The 26,987-nt window shown below is 39.3% G+C and overlaps 1 protein-coding gene across 4 annotated transcripts in view; it reads left to right on the top strand.

The window, feature by feature from the left end:
- The first annotated feature begins 6,215 nt into the window (after positions 1-6,215).
- The window catches only part of FAM3C (FAM3 metabolism regulating signaling molecule C), a 33,204-nt gene continuing 12,432 nt past the window's right edge, over positions 6,216-26,987 (top strand). Inside the window, exons 1-5 of one of the 4 annotated variants that reach the window (XM_087874191.1) lie at positions 6,269-6,674; positions 9,279-9,400; positions 18,986-19,044; positions 22,123-22,227; positions 23,010-23,039. In XM_087874191.1, coding sequence (XP_087730317.1) covers positions 19,032-19,044; positions 22,123-22,227; positions 23,010-23,039 — 148 coding nt within the window. In that variant the 5' untranslated portion in view covers positions 6,269-6,674; positions 9,279-9,400; positions 18,986-19,031. Of the gene's footprint in view, positions 7,079-9,278; positions 9,401-13,016; positions 13,362-18,985; positions 19,045-22,122; positions 22,228-23,009; positions 23,040-26,987 lie in introns of those variants that run through there. The other 3 variants (XM_034431072.2, XM_087874192.1, XM_034431074.3) reach the window with 3 other exon arrangements.

Genomic DNA, 26,987 nt, shown 5'->3' with positions numbered 1-26,987 from the left:
ATGTGATCACGTTTTGTAACCTTCTGATCAGCAAAGTCAATAGGGAACAACCCCATTACTAACTTAACAACTGCTGTGATTCACTTAAAACTGTGGCAAGAAACATAATAAAATAGGGCAAAACTCATTTGATAAATGTCTCACTTAGCAACAGAAATTTTGGCCTCAATTGTGGTCATAGATTGAGGACTACCTATACACCAAACTGACCCACTCATTGCAGGAACTAGGAAGGCCATTAAGAATTCTACTGACTACTAAGTATTTATAGTAAAAATCAAGGTTCAGGGTTAGGAGCTGTAGTGGCGCAGTAGTTAAAATGAAGTATTGCAGGCTAATTCTGTCAATTGCCAGCAGTTCAATCCTCACCTACTCAAGGTTGACTCAGCCTTCCATCCCTCCAAGGTTGGCAAAATGAAGACCCAGATGATTGGGGGCAATATGCTAACTCTGTGCTTAGAGAGGGCTGTAAAGCACTGTGAAGCTTTATATAAGTCTGTGTTTATTTTTATTAATTCAATTTATATGCCGTCCTCCTCCGAAGACTCAGGGCGGCTTACAATACACTTATAGCAATAGCCTTTGTTCTTTTGTATATATCTGCTTATTAGGGCTTTTGGCCCCCCCATAAGTGGTGCTTCTACAAAGTCAGTTTATTGCCTCCACAATCCAGGTCCTAAATTTACCTACCTCGGAAGGATGGAAGGCTGAGTCAACCTTGAGCCTGGTGAGATTTGAACTCGCACTAATTGCAGGCAGCTGGCAGCTAAGTGCTACATAACAGCACTTAGTCCGCTGCACCACCAGGGCTCAATTGTGTGCCATTGCTATTCACTTTTTTCTTGCCCATTTGATGCAACTGATTAAATGCCTCATATTTCTGGATGGGATGAACAATCTTGAATGGATTATCCATCTGATTTCAAGTTGTTTGCTTCTGACTTGCTTGAACCTACATAGCTGTTTCATACATGGGAGGCCAAGCTAATTAAAAGACTATCAATATTACAGAAGGCCTGACAACAATATACTCTTTGGAAATGCCCTCCATTCCTTAAAATAAATAATATCCTAACTCTTTCCTTTTTCAGGCAGACATTCTGAAATCAGCTCATTCTTCATCCTTTACAATTCTGCTTTTCCAGTTAAGGGTGCTCTGCCATCTTTTCCAGTCTGATTTTCCCTAAATATTTTTTTTCAATTTCATGTCTTTACCCACCTAAAATCTGTTTTTGTTATTTATTTTGTAAATAAAGCATTTGTTATGCTATGACTCCAGGGTCCATGACATCACCCTGAGATTGTAGACACACTGCAAACTATATCTAACACCTAAAGCCTTTTCTTCACATTTTCATAATGTCAAGCAAAGCAAGCAGTAATAATGTTGGCCAAACATAGCTATCTTCTAATAACAGCCATAAGATTATGTTATATAATACAAATTTTGTCATGTGGCTAATCATTCACATTACTGCAAGGCAAAGATGACAGAATGGAGCATTTAGAAAACTTTCTTAAAAATAAGTAAGCACATAAAATAGATCTCTAAAAGAGAAATAGAGATGAAATAGAAAACAACCACTGATGCAACCGTTTTCTAGAAGTCAGCAGATAGGCTGAATTAATGTTAGTTGTTAGTTAGTTGGTTTTTTTTCTTTTCTTGTATTGTCGTTATGTATACATGTTTGTAAGTATTTTTGTCTTATGTTTTTGTTTAATAAAAATTTTAAAAAAATTTAAAAAAACTTTCTTAAGACTAATGAAAGTCTATGCCTTCCTTATCACCAATACTCAGATTTTCCCAATGATATTCTTTGTGGCCAACAGCCCAATTCTAACCAAATTGATGGATAAATTTAAGCCCATTACTTTTAATAAGATTGGTTTCCAGTAGGTTTGGAAGTTCATGCTTCTTTTAACTGCATGTCTGTTAATCTTGAAATGGAGTTGCCTCTAAAGACCATCCAGAAGCTTCACCTGATGTAAAATTTCTCCTGGTAGACACAAGCTCCCCACTGGGGTTTTGCTTGTCCCTGCATAGTCTCCATTCCGGAACAAGCTGAAGTGAGTTTAACTGACAGGTGTTGGGGTCTGACACCAAAAGTGTTGTACTGCAGCTGAGTTTTAGTTGCTCTATGCATAAAGTGTTTTGTGTATCTCCATTTTGGGGGTTGTATTTTATTATAGAAAATCTGTTAGACTTCAGATTTCATCCACTCCACCAAGGACTGCTCAGGGATTGTCTATAGTCCCACAATATCTACACAGCCAACAGTCCTCCATTCCTGATTTAAGATTACAAGAACATGGCATCACTTCCAACATCTGAATCTCTCGTGGCAGCAACTGCAGATCTGGGGCATAATTCTTTGGTTTATGATTACATCTTCCTTAATGTTTCTGAAGTTTCAAATGCATTTTGTTTCTACATGGGTGTTTCTCATTGCAAGTTGAAAATGTGTGGACTCCCAGAATTCCCCAACCAGTGTAACAACATTGTTTGGAGTTCTGTTTAATGTTTCTGACAGTTTCACAAAGAATAGTACCAGGTATCCTTTTTTTTGGCTGTTTCTCAGATTAAGAATTAAACATTAAACATTTACAGCAACAAATTAAATGTATTATTAGCTTACTTTCCCTCTCTGTCAAATTTACTCAGTCACCTCAGTTTCTTTGATACTTGAGTTCAACCATGTTAAGTCTGCAATTTTCAGAGATAAATTAATACCCTGACTTTACAACACTTTATATTCTTACAAAATGCTGGCTGGCACCTACAATTTATGGACTGACAAGCGATAATCGCTATATTCCTATTACACAAATATTCCACAATAGCTACTTAAGTTTTGCATGCCAAAGTATTTTAGGAAGAGGAAGAAAAGGAATAGATATTCAAACTGTTCCCAGGCCCAGAGCACTAGTATTCCGAACAGAATGCAGAAATTGTCAAGTGGTGACATTTCTTTAATGGTCTATTGTAATTGGAGCCATAAATACTTTGGAGTAAACAGTTTTCAGATGCATAAAAAACTCTTGCAGAGTCAATACTAGGGATTCCAAGTATTGAGCACCTGTTTCTGGTTATTTCAGGCAGAAGGGGAAAAATAAGGAAACTGGCAGTGATAGGTAATGGGAGAAAGGGAAGGGCCTGAAAGACTGTGGGGAGATGGGACAATGATAAATTCAATGCTCAGACAGTAAACATTATTATATATGCACATATATTGCACTGGAATATTGGTGGTAGCAGCTGAGCAGGCACAGTGAGGCAGAACATTGATACCCAACAGGTTTGTCCTGTTTGCCATGCAAAATTTTCAGCCCTTCAAAATAGACCAAATCATTACTTTTCTATTACTAGGTCTTTACTGTATAATAAATCATGCAAGTCTTCATGCTACCCACCCACCCCCACTTTCTCTCTTTGTGAGAACTAGGGAGGGTCCTGTCTGAGATATTTTCCAAAATTACAGTTCAATCGCAAACTCAGGTTTCTTTTACTTAAGTATTGTCTTGGTAGCAGCTTTTCCTTCTATTCCTCAAGATTGCTGCCTTTGCGCACCATAAAGAATCCTTCTGGGATTCTGGAAGGGTGTCTACAGTATGATGCAAAAAGTAAAAAAGGTGACTGCAAAGACATGATTGAAGCTCTGCCTGGTTATTATGTGCATCACAACACACCTAAAACCAGGTGATGCACTGTAACAGCCATCACAGTGACTTTGCGGATTACACCTTGCAGACCTCCTGGATTCCTGCAGGTTTGGTATTGTTCAAACTATAGAACAACAAAATTTTTCTGGGCTTTGTTTCCGCTGAACTGCAGTCCACAGAATGGATTGGCAAAATTTCTACAACGCATGTTTCATGCATTGAAAAGGAAGCACGTTTTCTGTTCCATGCATACCCTTAATTAAACTAGGGAAGGAACAAGATAATTCATGGGTACTTAATCAAAAGTACCAAAGGTTGTTTTTTCAAGAGGCAACTGGACTTTCTGGTTTTTTTCAGAGCTGATAAACCAGAAAGTCCAGTTGCCTCTTGAAAAAGCACCTTTGGAACAACCATGACCTGGATGACTGACAATCTCCATAGACATTTAATCAGGAGTAAATGAGAGAATGTTTGAGCTCAAGCTGATGCTTGAAGGCACACCTTACTCAGAATTTATGACTATGACACAGTGTATTCAAAATTGTAAAAAAAAAATGACTCTATTTTGGCTTTCAATAAACCTGTTGTTTTTTTTTTACAAATTATGCACATTCATTTTTGTACATAATTTTTGAAGTAAGTTGTAGGTTAAGAATTATCTACAATTCTACAATTGCCTGCTAGTGTTATGCTATATCATTTCTGGTGTTCCTATTATTGAGAATAGATTCAATACAGACTTTTGTTCTGTACTGTGAAAAAAAAAATGTACGTATTTTGGGCAAAGCTACTTTGAAAGTTCTGTGCTGTTCCAAACAACTTAATTGGCATATTGTCTTGTATCCTTCCAGGATTTTTAAACATTAAGTCATGTCCCTTCTATTCGTTTAGGATGAAGGCAGGGAGAAACAGAAGGCGATATTGGAAAAAGGAAGAGCTATGCTATTCTTTATGGAGGCAAGGTTAAGTTCCCCTACTCTGCTTTAAGTCAAAACAGAACACACTTCACTGAGTTAAGTAGCCACACATTTTAACACAGCTACTCTAACTGCTAGAAATACAGGCTTTAAAATTATTTTGTTGGCTCTGTACATTAATCAGAAAGCTTTGATTCTTTCCCTTACTGCCATAAAGTCTATCAAAACAATATTTAATCTGCTAGATTTTTTAATTAGCTTTGCTAATTAAGTGTTTTTAAGTGTTTTGTTTATTGTTTTTAATTAATGGGGCCAAATTTATATATGTATATTTTAACTGTATTTTAATATTTGTACTTGATGTTTTTACTTGGCTGTTCACCGCCCTGAGTCCTCAGGGAGAAGGGCGGTATACAAATTCAAAATAAAATAAAATAAAATAAAATAAATAATACTGTTATACATTATCATTTTATTTATTTATTAAATTTAATATAGCCACCCATTCCAGTGAATTCTTGGCAGTTTACAAAATGCAGTACTTATTTATTACTTTTGTAGGAAAAAGTTGCAAATGTCTTTCAGATGCTATTCGATGTCCATGTTCCTCCTCCACTTGGCTAAATGAATCTTTGGATAAAATACCCCCTTCCACCACCACCCTTCCCATCTCACTTGTGAACAATTGAGTTCATTCTGCACAAGGCTACTGATTTGCCGTATTGTGAAGCTTCATTTAACAAGTCAACACGTGGCTGAACCGTGGCGCCCTTGTGGCTCTCCGAACTTGGTTGTTTGCTTGCAGACTTTTCACGAGCCAACTGGGTAACATCATCAGTCCACAGGAGTGCGGCGTTCCCTTCCTGACAGGCGGGCGCACCGACGAAGCTATCTAGTCGGGTAATGAACTGTCTGCAAGCAAGCAAGCAACTTTAAGACCCTGCTCTTCCGACAGGCAGGGCTAGCTTCATAAATTGAGTTTTAAATTTGGAATTCTTAAATTTTTGGGTTTTTTAGTTAATTGGCCTTAAATGTAATACTTTTAATAATTTTTTAAATTTAAATTGTGATATTTGTATTGTGTTTTTGTTGTGGATTTAATAAGACAAACGAATGTTCCTTTCTTCTGACAACTTAGAGGCCTCCTAGAGGTACCAAAAGGATTTTGGCTGAGTTTGTACTTTTTCCAACCGGATGCATTGCTTTTTAGAATAGAGCGAATAGAAAGTTATCCAGTGGTCATCTATCAGAGCCCGCTTCATTTACATTATTTTTACCTGGCTGTACACCGCCCCGAGTCCTTCGGGAGAGGGGCGGTATAGAAATAAAATTATCCTTATCCTAACCAAGCAAGCACCCGAGAGCAAACTCCGAGCTACAGATATTATTTTCTATTGGAAGTTATATCGAAATCGAGCTCCAGCAATATTCAACCTCCGCAAGTAACATACGTAGGGACAGTTAACATCCTCACCAAGCAGCAATTAATGGATGGGGTGTTTGCAACTTTGCGCATTAAGGCGAGATGAATGGTTGAGCACACAAAAAGCCAGCCGCGTCGGCGGGGCCCGAATTAAAAGGAAACGCGCTGCTTACGCGTTGCAAATTTCTAATCTTTATGACGGAATCCTCCCCTGCTGAGTTGGCAACCGCAGCTCCAGATAAGGCCTGCTTATCAACCCAGCCTCCAGCACACAGAAGCTCCCCACACCCCCACTTCGCAATACTTCACAGGCTGCAAAAGAGGCGAACTTTAGCACGGGCTCCACGCCTCCCCCCCCCCCACCAAAACAACAGGACCTCCTCCTCCTCCTCCTCCTCCTCCCCGAAGTCAGCCGGGTCCTCCAGCGCTAGAGGGCGGCGCACTTTCCCCGCCTAGGCTTGGGGAGCAGCGGCAGCGGCAGCAGAGGGAGCTGCCCGGAGCAGACGGGATCCCGTTGGCTTTTTTTTTTTTTTTTTTTCCCTGACGCTTCCTGCTCGGCCACCGCGTGGGTTCGGCCGGGGAGTCTCCAAAGCGCAGGCGCCGACGGGGCGGGGAAAAGGGAGGAAGGCTGAGGACGAGGCACTCGCTGAGCTGGGCTGCCCCGAGATCCGCAGGTAAGGCGCCCGGCTCGGGATGGGATGGCGCGAGGGAGCCTTGCCTCCAGCCCTGCCCCGCGGCGGTCCCTTCCCACGTCCTCTTTCCCTTCGCTGCCCCTTGCACGCGAGCAGTTTCCTCTCCGTCCCCGGTAGTCCTCCCTTCTTTGCCCCCCGGCTGTCTCACCCTCTCTGGCTTGCCTTGGGCGCCTCTGCCCGTCCCCACGGATTTGCACCAGCGCCTTTCTCTTCTCCCCCCCCCTGCGCCGTTTCTCTGAGCTGCCCCTTAGTTTCCGGTCCCTCGACCCGAGTCCCGCTGCCTGCCTCTCTCGCTCTCCAGCAAAACTCCTGGTGAAGGACATTGCTCGGCTCAGGAGTCTCTCCGGCTGCCTCTGGGGTTAGATACTCGGCTTGAAACCAGCTGGGTGGGTAGCGCCTTTCACCCTCCGGCCTTAAAGAAATCTCTTGTCTCTGCAATAGGGGAGCGCTCTAGTGTCAAATGTTTCCTGGCTGCCACGAGCGCCTGCTTGTGTTTAACGGTGTGTGTCCCTGGCCTGCTTCATACTCCACTGTACACAGTGTAGTTCAAAGGGAAGGACAAGTTTCTCAGGGCATTCACTTGAGGTTTTGCAGCAAGAGGCATGAAGTGGAATGCAGGGTTGTGTATTTAAGGGTGTGTGGAGGGCATTTCATCCACCAGGAAGTAGCCTCATCTTTCTCTTGGGCATCTGGAATGAGAAATTAGGAATTTTAGCCGAAAGGATGCTGTTTCTAGCCATTTTGAACACTTAACATTTCTCCTATAAAATGACATATATTTTTTTTTGGCCAGGCACTTGATAGAGTCGATTTTTAAAAAACTTACCTTGTTTCCCAGGCACTGAAGGCTATAATGTATGCTGTCACAAGATTAGTTTTGTTGCATACTCAGACAGATTAGCATGCTCTAATTATCTTTTTGCGCCTATTGCTCTTTGATTCATGAAAGTGAATTTTCAATTCTCTGTATGGGTAATCCTTGTGGTGAAGAAGTAATTTTGTGACCAGTCCTCACATTTATGACCTTCATAGGTCTGTAAAGCTAAAGAAAGCTGGAGTAATGTAATTGTAAAAATCCCCTCTGTTTTAGGCACTGCACAAAGGATCATGCAACATATTTAGCTGCCAATGTAATATTATTACAGTTAGTTTTTGATTTACAACCACAATTGGGACCAGAATTTTGTATTGCTAATGTAAGGTGCTTAAAAGAGTCACTTCCCACCCCCCAACCCCAATTTTATGAGCTTTTTTGCCACAGTTGTTAAGCAAAACGTTGCAGTTGCTAAGAGAATCATGCAGTCATTAAGCGAATTGGCTTCCCCCATCGACTATGCTTGTTGGACGCTAGTAGAAAGTTCACAGATAGTGATCATATGACTCTGGGATGCTTGAGCTATCATAAATACATGCCAGTTGCAGTCATGCGAGACTGACCGTAAGTCACTTTTTTTCACTCCCATTGCAGCTGTGAATGGATGCTAAACACACGGTTGTAAGCTAAATAATACCTGTGTACATTGTAACTTCTGTATCTCACTTTTTCCCATCATTGTCTTGTTTCTTTCTTATCCTTCACCAGACTTCAGCTCCTGTTGAGGTTGGCCATCTGATACTCCCGAAACCATAAAGACTGCCTTAGAACAAGTTAGACCTTGGTTTACCTAACCTTTACTCTTAATGCTGACTAGTAGTGGCTGCTCTTGCTGTCAGGCAGAATTTTTTCCAGCCTAAAGAGTGGAACTGAATGCTTGACCCTTAACTGCAACCTTGTTAAAGGTCACAGGGTTGGGAAGGTATATATTCCATAGTTTTATTTCTTTTATTTTCTTAAGCTGTGCCAGCCACTTATATTTGTCCTGCCCCTTTCTTCTGCCACAAGGTATTTGAAGTGTTTCAGTATTGGGGGGAGGGAGGGAGGAATGTCTGTTCCTTTAAGAAATTGTCTCTTGGGCAATTCTGCATATATTGCTAATACTTTGTCTACAGCCATTAAAATTTATAGACCTGTTAAGGTCATAGGGCCAGATTAGATGGATGACAGATTCCTAAACCATGAGTAATCAGCAAGCCCTTTTACGTGGTTATGAAGGAATTGGGTAATGGCCTGGCCTAACTTCTAGCTTTATAACCTCCTTTTGTGGCCCTTTAAATTTTGGTGCGTGGCACCAAAAAGAAGCATTTAATTTACATTTGGCATTTGGAAAATGATATCTTTTGTACCATGCCATTGCATTAACACTTTAGAATTTTTCAGAGATGCTCCCACAGATTTTTGGATGAGAGGGCTACTCTTTTCCTGTTTCACACTTGATGAAAATGTCACTTTTTAAATAAATAACATAATTATAACAAATAATGTATCACTTGACATGTATTTTTTGTAATATATGTATCTTAATATTAAGTCACTGAAATAATTAATTGCAAAACAATTGATTCAGAATCCTTATACTAATCTACAATGTGTATTTTGCATGGATCTTTTTGTGTCTTGGAACTCTTACAAAGTGTAATGTGATAGCCATGATTACCCCAAAGGTGGTTTTTCAAGAGGCCACCGGTCTTTCTGATTTTTCTTTGAAGACGTTTTGCTTCTCATCGAAGAAGCTTCTTCAGCTCTGAAGGCCAAGGTGAACAATCTTCTGAAGGACACTCCTACATATGAGACTCTGAAGAGAGACCCCACCAGAAGTTGCAAGAAAAAGGTAATTGAAAGCTGAAATCATTTCTACCAACAGCATAGTACACAAAATTGTCTGCTACAACGTCCTACTTGTCAATGACTACTTCAGCTTCAACCTCAACAATACATGGAAGTCACAGAATTTATAAAGATGTTCTGCCCCAGCTCCGGATTCCCAAGGATATTGACACACACCAACGGTCCTTATCAAATTTATTAAGTAACAAGAATAAACCAAAGTCCGGCAAAGGTTGGTAACCAGCCCAGAAAACAAGATAAGACTTTTCCAAAAATGCTCTGATGATAATTACAAGTTGTTTCTAGCAAGAAACTTACTAACAGCGTGTGACTTAAATAGGCTAAGGGAGTGGCCAATTATCCTCAAGCCTTACTCTCGAGGAGACTTCCTCCTCCTGAGTAGCCACTCCTGCCTTTTGGCAGCCCTGCATGCTCAAGCATTGAGGAGAGGCTCCACCACTTCGTTATCTCCACTTGAAGGAGCCTCTGGAGGTTCTGAAGGCCCTGGCTGAGTCTCTGCCTCTGGCACCACATCCTCTTCAGCCTCCTCGCTGTCCGACGCGAGCGCCGGCTGTGCCGGCTGCTGGCGCAACACCACACCAGTCTCCTCGTCATCGGGATCAGTCACGATCCGTGCAGGCCGCTGGCGGGCCACAACAAAAGAAGGCACAACTAACCCAGCACAACAAGAGCAAAGAATGACCAAAATGCAATTTTTCTACTCAAGTTTTCCCTAGACAGGAAAAACACACAAAACAGAAAAACTGACCCAGATGGACGGTGACATGTTTCAGAAAACTGACTGATGGGTGAGAAATCTGTCTGACAGAAAGCCTACCCAAACAGAAAATAATATTTTGGCCAAAGGACTGAATTTTGCAGTAACACCAGAATAGCTACCAACTGTAGATCTTCTCACAGCCACAGAATCAGCCATCAGGAACAATAAGTGGCAGAACCAGAAGCAGAACAATTAAGGATGAAGGTACCGGAACCCCTTGCCAGTGCCAAAACACCCCCTTCCAGCCTCACAATTCAAGAAAGGAGAGTAGTGACATCCCTAGGACGAGACCCAAACATCAACATCCTGCCAGCTGATAAAGGAAGATGCACAGTCATCCTGAACACAGATGACTACAAGGTCAAGGTGGACGATTTTCTGAAGGACACTGCTATGTATGAGATTCTGAAGAGAGACCCCACCAGCAGTTACAAGAAAAAAATCATTGAAACGTCTTCAAAGAAAAACAAGAAAGTCCAGTTACCTCTTGAAAAAGCACCTTTGGGACAATCATGACCTGGATGACTGAGAATCTCCATAGACAGATGGCTATGATTCTTTGTATTCCTTATTCTGTAGGTCCTCTTTTGTCATTCCTATTATGAAATTAAACATATAACCCTGTACAGGAAGTTTTGGAACAAAAAAACTTGTATTGCTTTTTTAGCTCTTGTTCTGCACTGAACCTATGAACAATTATATGATTGCAGGCATGTAAATTCATATTTGGCACTTAAGCAACAAGCAACTGAACAATTTTTTTTCTTTCACTGAAACTTCTTGACATTAAAGACAGAAGATTATGTGAAAGTATTTGGAAGAACAGAGGATGGAGCAGATTTGTACAAGTAACACCTTGAACATTTCATGTAGTTTCCTTTCTTGTTAGCAGAAGGAAATATGTTAAATAGAATAATTGTTTAATTTGTACAGATTTTTTCCATGTTTGCCATAACATTTTTGAGAGTAGCCATTGTGCAGTTTGGATGGGTATATTCAAGTCTTGACTACAAGATTTTCTTTGAAGAAGGTGCTTTTTTAAAATATTTTTTTCATTGCTCTAATATTGATTAGCGCATGATTGCACATGACCTTGAGTTGAAATAGAGAAAGAAGGAAGCATTTGCCATTTGAAGAATACCAGCATAGACAGTGAGTAGGGATATGGGGAAATACAAGTTAAAATACCTGGAAGACATCAGATTGAAGAATGTTGCTTGACCAATCACCAGTGGTGATTGTTCTCAGAATTGCTTGTATGTCTGAATAAAGCCATAATCATTAGAGTGAGTAATAGGAAGTTTTAATACCTGAAGGTTTTAAGAATATTTGATGATTTAAACCCTCACGTTGCTTCATCTTCAAAGAAACACATACTGATAACAATACAGCCATATCTGTTTATGTGCCATTTGTTGTTAGTTTTTTTCACAGTTCCTGGTAGATCAAAAGTATCATATTGACCCAATTTTCCACCAATTTATGGTGTGACAAGTCGTTTGCAGAGCTTTGTTCCTTTCTTCCAATGATCCTTTCATTTTTAAATGTCACTTCCAAAATTACATTTAATTTCAAGATTCAGATCCTTAGCATTTGGAAGAACTAAATGTGTGAAACTTGATGATGATGATGGTTTTTTTGGAATTATTTATCGATAAAATGTGGGTGCAATTTCATATTCCCCTCAGATTGTATAGAAAAGAGCTTTTTTATTCTTAGAGTTGTACCATAAGTCAGAATGGCCAGATGGAAAATGGCCATTCTGAGTTACTGATGATAATCTGCGTCCTTTGGTACAGTACTCACTAATGATAATCATAATAATGACAAGCCTATATATAGACATTTTTTGTCTTGCAGCTGATAAAAATAATATCTAAAATGCAGTTTTATATATATTGTATAATATTCTCAAAATGCTACAGTTTTTGGAGGATCACAAGTATATGTTGGTCTTAGTGCTTGCTTTGTTTAATACTACTCTAGTTCTTACAACAAAGCTATTCATGTGTGATGGGGGGAGGTGTTACCAGGCTCCTTGCTGTAGAACCTGACACCAATTAGGGCAGAAAGGGAGGGAGCAGTCCAGCTGGCTTGTGTGCCTCAGGAAAGACTAGACTATGGATGTCTCCATTCCTACACCAATATCATGCACCACATTGACTTTCTCAAATTTTTCTATGATTACTTATATGACTTTTAATATGCGAGCAGCAGTAGTAATATTTTTATTTACTGGCAAGTGCTCAGTACAAGCAAACAATTATAACAATACAAACAAATTGTTTTCTATGTACAGCCATTTATATATCAGTTAAACATCTAAACACTACCATAATTAAACCTTATATTCGGTGCTGCAGTACAGTGTGGAAAAAGAAGGATTTTCAGCTTCATGAGATCGGGCTCCAGTGGTTGTTCAAGGGGAAACTGATTCCAGAGTAGGTACAAACTGAGTGCAGACTCTCAAAAGTTAGATCCCGTTCCCACATATGGAAAAATTAAGTGACTCTGATTGCATGATCAGTCTGAGTTCAAGGAGTTCAGTTTGGGCCCACAAAGCATTCAAGATGGGTGTTCGACACAGCACACTTATGTGAGTAACCTTTCTTTTTCAGAAGAATTAGAGAAACTGCATCTAATTTGGCATACAGAAAGATAGATTGTGAGCATTCATGCTTTGCTTCACTCTTCATTTAATCATAAATATTAACTGCCTTTCTACCTCAGTCTGTCTTTCAGAATTTCAGATCTATAATAATATGAGAGAGAAAGGTAATATTGGATGGTAATAATTGTGATGACTGTACATTTACATCATAATTAGAGTTGTCATGTCTCAGTGCCAGAAGTTAGAGACCATGAACAGGAGACTGCAATTATGTTAATGCCCTGCATATAGATGCTTTCTTGGCATATCTTGAAGTTACTCTGGAACACAATAGAAGTTAAATATAGGGTTTTATTCAACAGGTTAGGGTAAGATAGCCGGTTTGGTGTAGTGGTTAAGGCATCAGGCTAGAAATTGGGAGACTGAGTCCAGTTTTGTGTAGACACCAAGCCAGCGGGAGACCTTGGACCAGTCACTTTCTCTTAGTCCTAGGAAGGAGGCTATGGCAAACCACTTCTGAAAACCTTAACAAGAAAACTGTATGAACTTGTCCAGGCAGACTCTGAGAATCAGGTACAATTGAATGGAAGAAAAGAAAGGTTAAGTTGGATTGTATAAAAGGTGTAGGTGGTAGTAAACATTTGCTAATGTTTTAAGAACAGCTTAATGTCATCAAGTGAAATAGAGAAGACGGTGGCTCTTATCATGGCTGTTCTGTATAATAATGGGACGTGGGTCAGTGGTAGAAATAGATTTATACTAATCCAAGTAGTGTTTGAACTTTCAAACTTATGAGAAAACTATGACTTAGAGCAGGGGTGTCAAACTTCATTGAGGGCCACATCAGGGTTGGGTTTGACCTTTGGGGGTGGTGGCCAAAGTGAGTGTGGCCAGCTCAACGTCACTCACGTTGGGGGCGCCTGCATTGGCCTGAGCACTCTGCCAGCAAAAATGGGCTCTCAAGCTCTGTTTCCGGCTGTGACGGCCTCCTGCAACCCTCTGCCAGTGAAAATGGAGCTCAGGAGGGCCACCCTCCCAAGCTCCATTTTCACTGGCAGAGGCACTGCAGGCCGGTCCTTTGTTGTTTCCTGGGCAGCCCCGCGGGCCAGATCTAAGCACCTCATGGGCTGGATCTGGCCCCCGGGCCTTGAGTTTGACATCCCTGGCTTAAAGTTTTGTCTTTTTTCATTTTCTATTCTTTCCACACTTAAGGTTTATAAATTCAGTCAGATTTCCATGATACTTACTCTCTGGTGCACTGTTACTGATCTGTTAAATACTATACCAAGAAGTAGGTATAGTTAGCAAGTATAATTTTGAAAAGAATATGCGTCATTGAATGTTTCGAGCACAGTTGTGATTTCATGTGCAAACTAATGGTGCCACATACTGAAACCTGACTTGTTAATTCTCTGTTGGGCTGCAAAAGCTTCACTGTGCATCCTTGTTTTGATCAATTAAGGGCATTTCTGCTGCTCATGCCCTACATATTGCCTGCATACTTCCTTCCACCTGCATCAGCAATTAAGACATTTTTTCCTATGGGAAAGACGAAGTCTTATGATGTAACTCTTATTACATCCGCTGCTAAACATATATTTCTTCTGATGTGTTGTATTCCTTAAACTTCAACATTTTATATACTGTAGTTACAGATACTTTTTAAGGATGGCAGTTATCATTGCCAGTATATGTTTGTGTTTTTATGCCATTCATAAAATACAGAAAATGATCTGTTAATATTTTGTTTTCAGTGGTGGCTTATCCTGTTTTATATTATGACTTTAATCAAATGTTCACTTCACAGTCTAGCATAATTTATAAGACTCCTGGATAATAACAGTTACATCTGGTTCAGTATGGAATAAGTCTTGAGCTTGTGTGCTTTCTGTTCATATCAATGTACCAATTTCACTTGTCAGACACTTGTTTGTGCAACCTTGTAAGGTTTATTCTTGTATTTGCAGTTTAGCCAGTTCAGACAATTGTTACATTATGTGTAACCCTAAGAACCCTTTAAAACAGAGTTGTTAATTTCCTACATTGGTTAGTTATTCATGGATGGATTTGCACTATTGAGCCAGATAAAACAAATCTTATCACAGATAAACTGATTGACTTATGTGATCTATACTGTCCACTTTCTTAATGTAGCCACATCTCATCTTTCAGCATTTGTCTTCACTCTTATTTTGATAGCAGTGTTCCAATAACTAAGGGGCTGCCACAAAGAAGAGGGAGTCAACTTATTTTCCAAAGCACCTAAGGCAGAACAAGAAGCAATGGATAGGAACTAATTAAGGAACCAACCTGGGTTTTTTTCTGGCCAAGGAACACATAAAATGGTCCTTAAGAATTCATAGGAATCCTGTCCATCTACCATCAGTCTATTGTGACCGATCACAATGATGATCAGTTTAAAGAAGATATTTCTTTCTTTTCTTTTAATTATTTTTTTTAACAACCCAAGACACTTGGGAAACATCAGTGGAGAAAAAAATCAGTGGGTTTGTGCTGTGTTGTGTGCATCCATCTTGGCTCTCTTGGTGGCACCCACAGCTAAAACGAAGGTGGTTCTATCAGGGATGAGGATTCTGTGAACCTACAGATGTGGTTTGCACTTTAGAACTGCTGTAGGTAGATCAACGTACTAAAGGCCTCTGCTGTTCTTTTTGTAGCAAGAAGTTCAGAGTGAAAGTTCAAAGGAAAGCATTGGATGTATTATGCTTCACGCACTACTGCATTATATGATAAATACCGTAGAATAAATATTTGCTAAAGATATGATACAAGCCTAAAAAACAAATGATTGCCAATACCGCAGCTGTGCGGATTTTACCAGACTTACTTATTACGTGTTCTTAGATTGATTCATATATTTGAAATACTTCAAAAATTGAGGTTTTTAATAAGGGTTTTCATGCAACTGAAGATTAAATGTTGTCCATATTTGAATTAGATTATATACTGAATATCTTGAAAAGATTAGATAAATAAGATAATTTAGAGTTGTACTGTATGTGGAATCTGGTGTATAAAATTCCTAATACTTTAGTTATTTTTAATTTAACCAATATTAAATATTCCAAGCACCTCCAAATATATTTGTGACAATAATATGTAGAGGAAAGAAAAAATGAAATTAAATCTATAAAAGTTATATTCCCAAGTAATATAGACAACTAAATTATTAGGAAGGAGGGAAACTGTTAGAACTTCACGTATTCATTGGGAAAGAAATGGTTTATCTAAAGCTGATTCCAGGTTGTAATATATATTTGTAACAAGAATTATTCCAAGTTGGTTTAGAGTCTTTAGATTTTGAGGTTTGCTGTATTTCAAATGTATATGAATGGATTCTAATGCTTGGATTCTGGCTTTTAACCCAATGCTTTGCTTTGAGTATCAAGAAATAGTTGGGAGCGCCAAGTAACGATTATTAATGTCTTCTACTTTTCATCTTCTATTTTGAACTTTGTGTAACTTGACCTAGGAAATATTCATAAATGTTGCAAACTGTCCTTAGCTGGAAACCATTTAGCTTTTCCTCTTTCTAACTGATAAAACAATTATTGCACTGTATAAATAATGAATCAAAGAGCATATTCAGTGGCATATTGTCCCCATTTTAGTTTTTTTTATTAAGTATACCATGTGACATTTCTTCAGTTGTTTTTGGAAAATCTTTGAGAACTGAAAGCTGATTAAAGAATTTTAGTTTGCAAACTAGTTATGCAATCCTCTGCATTTTCTTGATTTCTTGGATAGTATAATTATCATTCTTTCAGAGTAAAATTGTAGTTGATTATGTGCAAATGAACATAGTATACTTGCTGTTTCTTAATTTATACCATATGCGTCAGTTTGCAACTGAGTGATACAGGAAAATACATAGTGTATATTCATGATTCCACTAAGGTAGAAATAAAATATCATAGCTGTGTTTAGAGACCAGAGTTTCTGTTGCTAAGCAAGGTGGTTATTATGTGAATTGTGCCAAATTTTATGGCCTTTGATTGGTACTTGGGTGAAGAGGCCTTGACAGTTATCCAAAACAAATATAACCCCCCCAAGCACATCTTAGATCTGACCAACCACTGCCTATCCAACACATACTTCATCTATAATGGACAGAAATACAAACAAATAGAAGGAGCACCCATGGGATCACCCCTCTCACCTGTCATTGCCAACCTCTATATGGAATACTTTGAAACCCAAGCTCTAGAAAAATCTGATCACAAACCCAAACTCTGGCTCAGATATGTAGACGACACCTTCATAATCTGGCCACATGGGAAAGAAAAACTGGACAACTTCCTCACACACCTCAACAGCCTACACCCCAAAATACAGCTCACCATGGAAACAGAAGCGAACAACCAACTTCCTTCCTGGATGTCTTAGTCTACAGAAAATCCAGTGGCTCCCTAGGACACACTATCTACCAGAAGAAAACACACACAAACCGCTATCTGCACGCAGTCTCACACCACCACCCTGCCCAGATCAACTCTGTAGCCAAGACACTCATTTCCAGAACAAAACGCTTAGCTGACGAACAACACCTAAAAACCGAACTACACACTCTCACTAAAGTACTAACATCCAATGGATTCCAAAGAAATAAGATCACCAACCTAATCCAAAAAGAAACCCCCACTAAAATCCAAGACAGAGAACAAGAAAACGGCAAAGCCCTCCTCCCATACATAAAAGGCACCACAGACAGAATAAGCAAAATCCTCCACAAACATAACATCAAGACAGCATTCTGCACAAACCGAAAAATATCCACCATCCTAAGGAACCCCAAAGACAAAATTGAGTTAGAAAATCAAGGAGTATATGAAATCCCATGCACTGCCTGCCCCACCACATACATCGGACAAACCAACAGACGAATAAGTGCACGCATAGAAGAACACAAGAACTCAGTCAGAAAAGAGGAACCAACTTCTTCCTTGGTCCAACACCTTAAAGCCACAGGACATGATATTGACTTTAAAAAGACCAGAACTATCGCCAAAACAGAACACTTTAACAACAGAATAATCAGAGAAGCCATCGAGATAGAAAAACGCCCACACAGCATGAACAAACGAGACGATACCTCCCGCCTACCAGCCATTTGGAAACCCGCCCTTATTGACAAACGAGTCCCTAACACGACGAATGACACCAGACCCACACTCACGAGAGCCACACAGGACGTCACCACCACACATCCACGCAGAAAGCAGACTCAAACCCACACTGATAATGAGCCACGACCAAGGACCAGAAGCCAGACCTGCATCATTAGCCACTTTAAACCCCTCCAATCCATACATGAAGCAGACTGACACCCACCATGAAGAGCCCGCACGGCCACAAACACGAAGCCAAACAGCAACAACGCAGCTCACCAGCTCAAATCCCCCTGCAACTCAGACTAAGCTGAGCACAACCAAGCCCCCACCCAAACAGAACACACCCCCAGCCAATCAGAGCACAACCAACCCCCCATCCACTCAGAGCACAGCCAAGCCCCTAACCAATCAGAACACACCTCCACCCAATCAGAACACAGCCAAGTTCCCACCCAATCAGCTCACACCCCCACTAGCAGTTAAAAGGAAGAGACAGCTGCGATCTCACATTGCTCCTGGAAGCACGAAGCCGAGAACACCAGCCTGAAGATGACGAATGAGACTTCGTCGAAACGTCGCCAAGACACTTCCAATTTTACGTGGGAGAAGACCCGAATAACCAAAGACCTACATACAAACACCCGCGAAAATATATATATATATATACACCAAATTTTGATCACATTAGGAATGCGACGGTTGTAAGTGCAAGGATTGATTGTAAGTCATTTTTTTTTAGTGCTGTTGTAACTTCAAACATTTGCTAAATGAACTGTTGTAAGTCAAGTATTACCTGTAGTTTCTGTTTTTAACGTTCTATTAAAAAAATGAAACAAAAAGTATGTTTATGGGATGAAAATATATATCAAAATTAAAAGGTCTAGTTAACCCTTGAAGTATCGTTGTCTTTTATTTTCCTTGCATATTCTGGGTATAGAGATTATGATATCATTGCTATTATCATTGTATCTTAGAGAATACAGACTTTTTCAGAGGAATGAATGAATCAAAGCATCTCCTTGCTTATACTCTTTTGATTGAAAGCTGTTTTTCCTTATTCTCCAGGTAGCTGGTTAAATGCAATTGTGCCAGTAACGGAGGGAAGATAAACATGAGAATAGCAGGTAAGAATTATAACTTTAAAAAAAAAAAACTTCGGAAAAGAGTAATTCATTTGAGTCAAGTGAGTATTTCTAACCTGTAATTATGATGGATGATGAAAAAGAAGTTTTACTGGTTCTATTTATCTGAAATCCACATTCCAGTGAAGCTTTAAAGTTTGAGATAATGGACTCCCATTTAGATTGATTGTCTTGTGATAGTTTAACAAGTGTCTGTTGTGTTTAAACTCATCATATCAAATTTAATTTAAACGTAGTTTGAACTGTATCATATCACTTCACCATTTTCCAGCGCAATTAGAATAAGAGCAATTAGAAATTATTTTGGTCCTAAATTCTTATAATTGACTTGGAACTACACACACACACACACACACACACACACACACACACACATGCAGAGAGAGCGAGAGCGAGAGAGAGAGTATATAGTGTACAATTATGATGCTAGTATTTCTTAGGCAGGAAAAATGATTAGTGGTGGAAAATATTTTATGTAATGACATGGCAATTTGTTTCCTTATCAAGTCTAGCCTGGAAGAATTTTTAAGCTAAATATTATTATTAATATACAGATTACTCAAAAAAAAATTGGGAAATATATATCACCTAATGCATGATTGGCAGCAGTTTAACAAAATAAAAAGTATCTTGCAGTTTCATGCTACATTTATATCTAACATGTTAGAGTTAAAAAATACCCTAATCTGGAGGTAAGAAATGGAACTGAATTTCTTTTCCTATTCAATTCAGAGGGAACTGAATGGAAAGGACTAGAAGTCAAGGCTTAAGACTCCTTCCAGTCCTAGAGAGGAAAGTCTCTCCTTTCAAACTTTCTATTTTCTAGATCAGGGGTGTCAAACTCGAATTCATTGAAGGCCGCATCAGGGTTGTGTTTGACCTCGGGGCCCGGGGTGGGCATGGTCAGGGTGGGCATGGCCAACTTGATGTCACTCATGTCGGGGGTGTCTGTGGTGGCCCAAGTGCTCTGCCAGAGAAAACAGGCTCCAGAGGTCCATTTTCAGCTGCGAAGGCCCCTGCCGCCCTCTACCAGTGAAAATGGAGCTCGGGGAAGGTCCCCCCCCCAAGCTCCATTTTCACTGGCCGAGGGCGGCAGGAGGCTGTCACAGCTGAAAATGGAGCCTGGAAGGGGCTCCATTTTCTCTGGCAGAGGCACCACTGGCTGGTCCTTTGCTGTTTCTAGAGTGGCCCTGTGGGCCATATCTAAGTACCCTGTGGGTCGGATCCGGCCCCCCGGGCCGTGAGTTTGACACCCCTGTTCTAGATGAAGCAGCAGGTTTTCTCTTGGCTGCAAAGAAGGGAAGGTAATAGGAAGGAAGGCTGCTAGGCAAGGACAATTAATATTACGATTGTTACAGATAACATGTTTAATTTATACAGGTTAAAGAAAAAATATCTAGTTAGCTTTATTTCCTTCTTATTTATTTACCTATTTATTTCTTAAATTTCCACACTTTCATTGAATACATTAATGAAGATGTGTGTGCTGCAGTGAATCCCCAAGTTTTTATGGACTGAAGTAAAATTTCAAAGAAACAAGTTTTTACACGAATCGTTCTGCACAAGGAATAGGTGCTTTTGGGAAGTTTGTACCCAGACATGCATTTTAGCCATCCAAAATGAAGCAGACTGTTTTGTTCTGGAGATGGAGCAAAACATGGTTCATTCATAGTTCTTATCTATAGAATTATAACTCCAGAACTACCATATTACTTGTATTTTAGGATGCATAATTCTAAGACATTTGAATTGCTTTAAAATTTAAATAACCTTTAAATAGCTTATCCCTATCTAGTCACCCAGTTGGTTTTATGCCTAAAGGCAGAACTGGAACTCCCAATCTCCCAGATTCTAGCCTGGTGCCTTAATTACTACACAATACAAGGTCACAAGTATTTCTATGCTGCTCTAAGATATAATAACTTAGAATGCCTATGTTAAATTGGAAGGCGGCATTATGGACATGTGGATGGGTATGTTTCCACTAACTGCTTTTCCATGGATTTTGGGATCACATCACAAAAATCCCACTTTTATTGAGACTCTTTGGTGACTAGAGTTTGTATTCACAATTAGGCATCATGCAGTCTGTAAGACTTTTAAGGGCAATGACATCTTCAGAAAAAAAAAAACAAGAAAATACAACTGCATGTCTAATATTTAACTTTGAATGGTAAAAGCTATTTTTTTGTACTAGTTGCTATGGGAAAAGTGTGAACATATATTTGGCAAATGTTTGGTAAGCCAGGAGTTTCATCCTATTCTTGTCATAGCTGAATCATTAAAAAGCAGCTTTGGGCATTATATATTCCCTTCTACACCCATAGATGTCTGTTTTGAAGTTACTGTTCATTTGACATCTGATGACCAATTGGATGCAACCTGAAATATAGAATTGATTTTCTAGCTCATGCATGGAACAAGTAATGGATTTGTAGTAGCTGCAGTTTGCTTCATTAGAGCTCACAACAAATGACAAAATGAAACAGACAAAAAATGGGAAAATGTGAACCTGAAGCCTGTTCATGTTTTGTGAACCATTTTATGAATGGTTCAGTTACTTCTGTACCAAAGTAGCATTTACTGAAATTATGAAGACATATTGTATGCCATTTTAGATAATGTGACCATTAAAAAAAATAAGCAAACGTTTCAAAAATTTTCTTAATGAATGTGAGAAAAATAGAATGAAGAATGATCATCTATAATCCCCTCCCATTATTTTTTTATAAAAAAACCCGAGGACCTTTGTTTTTCTGTAATCGTTGTAAAATACACATGAAATAAAAGCAAGAATTTGTTTCTGTTAAATGAAAAAAAAAATTCACATCTGTTCTCACTGCTATAATTTCTAAATCATATATTTATGCAGTTAAAGTCCTATAATTTGCTTCCAATCAAATTAACAAGAGATTCTGCATCAAAATATTTGTTTCATAAAACATTTGCATTGCGTTATTTTGACATTGCTATATTCCCAGTATTATTGTAGTAGTGGTGGGGATATCTTATTATATTAGACAGTTGTTCAGCGGCTTCCTTTTGTTCTGTTTAAATTAGGAGCAGCAAAGTTGGTAATAGCAGTGGCTGTGTTCTTGCTGATGTTTTATGTCATAGCTCAAGTATTTGAAATAAAAATGGACGCCAGTTTAGGAAATCTTTTTGGTAAGTGACCTATTTAAGTTATTTTCACACAGAATTGTATAATTTAAGCACAATGCAGTCATATACTAGTGTTCTCAAACATAATCCTATTAGTGAGACTTACTCACAGATAGATCAGTTACGGTTTGTAGACAAAAGTAGACTTCATATATTTTGGTTATGCTTTCAGTTCAGAATTCCATTTCTGTCATAAGATTTGTCAAGATGATTATGGTAGTTTTAAATTATATGGAGTAAAAAAGTGTTGTTTTTTTTATATCCCCTTCTGATTTATTTACAGTAAATAATTGATGTGATGTTTTGAGAGAAGGTGATGTCCCTTAAATACAATTTATAACATTGGTGTAATTACAAAATTGACGTAAATGGCATCATTTGCAATAATGCATTGATTTAACAATCAAACCATCCAGGTTAAAGGCCATTAAAATGAGGGGGAAACACAAATGAAGAAAATGGTCATTGTATCTGAAGTCCACCAAACTGAGAACTTTTAAACTAAAGATTTACTATATGACTAATTAGTGCATACTATGTGTGTGGTATATGGTATATATTCATGGTATATATTCTGTAATGACGTTCTCTGGTACACCATAATATTGTAGTCAATTGCACCAAAATGTTACTGTACAGTTGGTAACTGTATCATCAAATAGAATGATAAACTATAAATTTCAAATCTTAATTTGGTGAGCTAGGAATTATAACATACAATTCCATAAAAAGCATAATTAAGAGAAAAGTTTTTCTAATGTGTATTTCAATGTTAATTTTTCTAGCAAGATCAGCACTGGACGCACCATTGCGAAGTGAGTATTCTGCACTACAGTTGTTACTTATTGGTATTTTTAATGCATCATAATTAAGATCAATTAGTGATATCCAGTACAGTAAGGATGTCTTAGTGAGCTATGCAAGGCTGGTGCTGATTTTGAAGGGAAAGACTTGTGAAATTCCTCAGAATTCAGGTTGTCTAAGAGCTTCCTAGTAAGAGACAAATAAAAAGTCAGCAGTTCAAGAGACACAGGTATAGATTTAGAAAGCTTTACCTTCTTCAGTGCTTATTCTTTGATAAAGATTTTTTTTAAATCATGACTCTCATTCATTTAAATGTTTATTTATTTTGATTTGAGTTCATTTCTTTTTGAAGATTGAAGAGTGTGAAGACGTAGGCAAGGAGATACTGACTTTCAGATTCATGCCACCAAAAATAATTTGCTGAAAATATGACATTTTCCCTTTGGTCTAGAGCAGGAGTCCCCAACCTGTGGGGCAGTGTGAGTGGCTGGCTGGTGCACAAGTGTGCATGTGTGCACACAGCCCCCTTGTGTAAGGCTCAGTGCCCCACTTGCGTGAACATCACAGGCACTTGGTGCTTCACTTGCGCAAGCATTGCAGGTGGTCGCGCTTAGGCCTCACTCGCATAAGCATCACAGATGCTCATGGCCCACTCGTGTGAGCGTGTGCAGCCCCACTCACACAAGCAATGGTTGCTGGTGCATGTGCATGCGCCTGCCTCTCCCACAAAACCATCCCCTCTTTCCCCTCTCCCCCACCGCTCTGGCCACCAACTCAGAAAGGTTGGGGAACTCTGGTCTAGAGGAAGTCACTTTGTTTGAAAATTGTCAAAGGAGTTGATTTTTTAATCCTCTACTTGTCAAAGTTTATCATTAAATCCACAGAAGTGGGACCATTAGTCCCAGTGGTAAAATCTAAAATTTGTTACTATCGGTTCTGTGGGCGTGGCTTGGTGAGGGGGGGGTAGTAATGTGGCTGGATGGGCATGGCCAATTTTTTTTACTTTTAAAACCATTTTTTACATTTGTAAAACCATGTAAAACAATGCTTTCAAAAGGCTCTGACGATCCCAGCTGAGTTGCCTGATCATCAGAGGGTTTTTAAAAAACCCTCTGCTGATCAGGCAACTCAGCTGGGATCGTCAGAGCTTGGATTGTCAGAGCCATTTAAAAGAAAAAAACTTTTTTTCTTTTAAATGGCTCTGACGATCCAAGCTGAGTTGCCTGATCGGCAGGCAACTCAGCTGGGATTGTCAGAGCTTGGATCGTCAGAGCTTGGCTCTCAGAGGCATTTAAAAGAAAAAAATCCTCTGATGATCGCGCGGCTCAGCTGGGCATGGGGGGGGGCGTGGGCAGGGATTTTTGCTACTGGTTCTCCGAACTGCCCGTCGCCATCGCTACCTACTCGCCTGAGCCAGTCCGAACCGGGAGCATTTCACCCCTGATTAGTCCATTGTACAGATTCACTAAAAGTGGAGGAAATAAATTAAATCAGTGGTGGGATTCAGCCAGTTTGCACCAGTTTGGGTGATCCAGTTGTTAAATTATTCCCCTCCCCTGCTATCAAGGTGGATCCTGGGTGCTGCACTGTGCTGCAATGGAGAAACAGGCAACAGAGTGGCCGGCCCAGTGGAAGGAGAAGGCCGCTTTCCCTCTTTCTTCTCCATAGTCTTCCTCCTTCCATTGTGTTGGCGCTCCGTTTCCCATTTCTCCATTGCAGCGCCCAGGATCCACTTTGATAGCGGGGGGGGGGGATAATTTAACAACTGGTTCGCCCAGGATCAAGTTGACCATCGGGGGAGGCTCGTCCTGCATGTGTGGCGGAGCTGGAAGACAGTGATGGGCCATACCCCCCACGACAGCCAACCTGACCCTTGGTGAACCGGTTGTTAAATTATTTTAATCCCACCACTGAATTAAATGAATACATAAACCTTCTTAACCAAGACAGATTGAACATCCTGACATAAGGGTTGTAGAAATTCAGAGGTTCATACTGCAATGGAAATATAAATGTTTTCAGTTTTACCAACTCTCCATTTGGGCCAGCTCTGTATGTGTTTATTTGATACCTATTCACTCTTAATGGAGGCCTACACCTGCCAGAGTAGTATGTAGTCTACAACCTGTCACTTAGTGACTGTTTGAAGTTATGGTGGGCTTCCCTAGTTATGTTTAAGTTCCAATGTTTTCACATCTGCCCTCCTCCCAGTCACATGACTGCATTTTGGGCCCTTGACAACCTGCCTGCATTTATGGCTGTTTGCAGCATCCGTGAATCGCATTTTATGTTTTTGCTAAAAACCAGCATTTTTGGTTATAGTATTCCCTTAACAACCACCACAAAAGGTTGTAAAATTGGGTTGGTCATGTGGGTGACCCACTTTATGACCATCATGACATATGACTTAACGAGCAAGCTCCATTAAGGTTTTAAGTCAAGGATTACCTATATGCAGAATTTAAAAGTAAGACTTGTTCCCAAGAGATCTTACTGATTTGAGCCAAGAATATTTATTGGAATGGTTAGTTTTGAACCTGTAGTCCAACTGCAGAGTTGAGCTTCTATTGTGTTGGCTGAACCAGCCTAGAAATGTAAAATTAAATTAGCATAAGAGTAAAGTCCAAGTGTCTAGTTGGCCACCTTAAAGAAACTGAAAGCTGAATAAATGAATGAAGCTTGAGTAATGTCACTCTTCCGGTCCTAAAAGAGTTCTCAGAGGCAGCGAATTTAATTAGATGATTAAATATATTAAGTTACTAGTCATGTCAAGCGCTGTTCACAGCACTCCTCATGTTCCTTCCAGTGTTTTCCATCTGTGGAAGTGAACTTGGAATATTGTGTAAAGCCTGTAAAAAATCAGAAACAGAAAAAAAGCCTGAAATCTAAAAAAGTGGTTTGTAAATCTGTGAAGTGCTTTGTAGCTTCCTGATACAATTTTGAGCATTAGAGCAAATCTTCATTCAGTCTGAAAGCCTGCTTAGATTTTGATTGAACCTTCAGATTGAATCTATGAAGTTTTGCAAAGTACTACAAGATAGGAAACCAAATAAATTAAAGGCCATGAGATAAGGGACAGGTGGGAGGGAGGAGGAAATGTAGTTAAATACTTTTTTAGTAGCCATGTTCACTTTATTTCTGCATACATTTCTATTTATTCAAAATCACCCTTACTTCCACCTCAACCATATACTCTTCAACATTGCCTTAAATTACGTGTGTGTGTGTGTGTGTGTGTGTGTGTCTTTTGTAGTTTTGAGGCTCTTATCAATTTCATCCACAATTTTCTTGTTTTCTTAACCGTTCACTCTTCCTTCATTTATGTATTGTGCAATTTAGACCACATTTATTCGTCTGACTAAACCACCTCTGTTTCTTTCATACTTTCATACATCATTCATTCGGGTTACATTATTGACACTATTTCTTCTTGTTAGGCCACTTTCATGTAATTTCTTCTAAGTGTCCCATTCCGATTGCATTCATCTTACTTACTTTTCTCTAGACATATTCAGCTCTTCACACAAAAGTGTGGACACAAGCAGGATCTTATATACAGTATAGCCTTTTAAAATTATTTCAGCAAATATTCTTTAGATGACAATGTTTACTACTTTTCTACAAGCATTTTCTCATCTTCAAATGTACTAAAATACACAAATCCTTGCTCTAGGATTTTTCATGTTGTTATTACTTACAGTTCCTTTTCCTCTGTCAAATACAATTTCATGTGTGTTGATACACATCCATTGTTCGGATAGTACATTGCATTATACATTCATTGTTCAGATATTACTTTGCAGAGCCAACATTCATTGTAAATCATTGGCTTCTCATTCAACAATGTAGGATTGTCTGTATATCGAAGCACACATATGTTCGTGACTCCATCATCACCACCAGCTTTCCTTACTCATTTATCCATAAATGCATTAAATAAATGGATTTAGTGAAAGGCA

This window comes from Pantherophis guttatus, chromosome 7 (genome assembly GCF_059756535.1).
Source record: "Pantherophis guttatus breed Tessera chromosome 7, ASM5975653v1, whole genome shotgun sequence".
In the NCBI taxonomy this organism is placed as follows: Eukaryota; Metazoa; Chordata; class Lepidosauria; order Squamata; family Colubridae; genus Pantherophis; species Pantherophis guttatus.
This window is presented reverse-complemented; position numbering and strand designations above follow the sequence as displayed.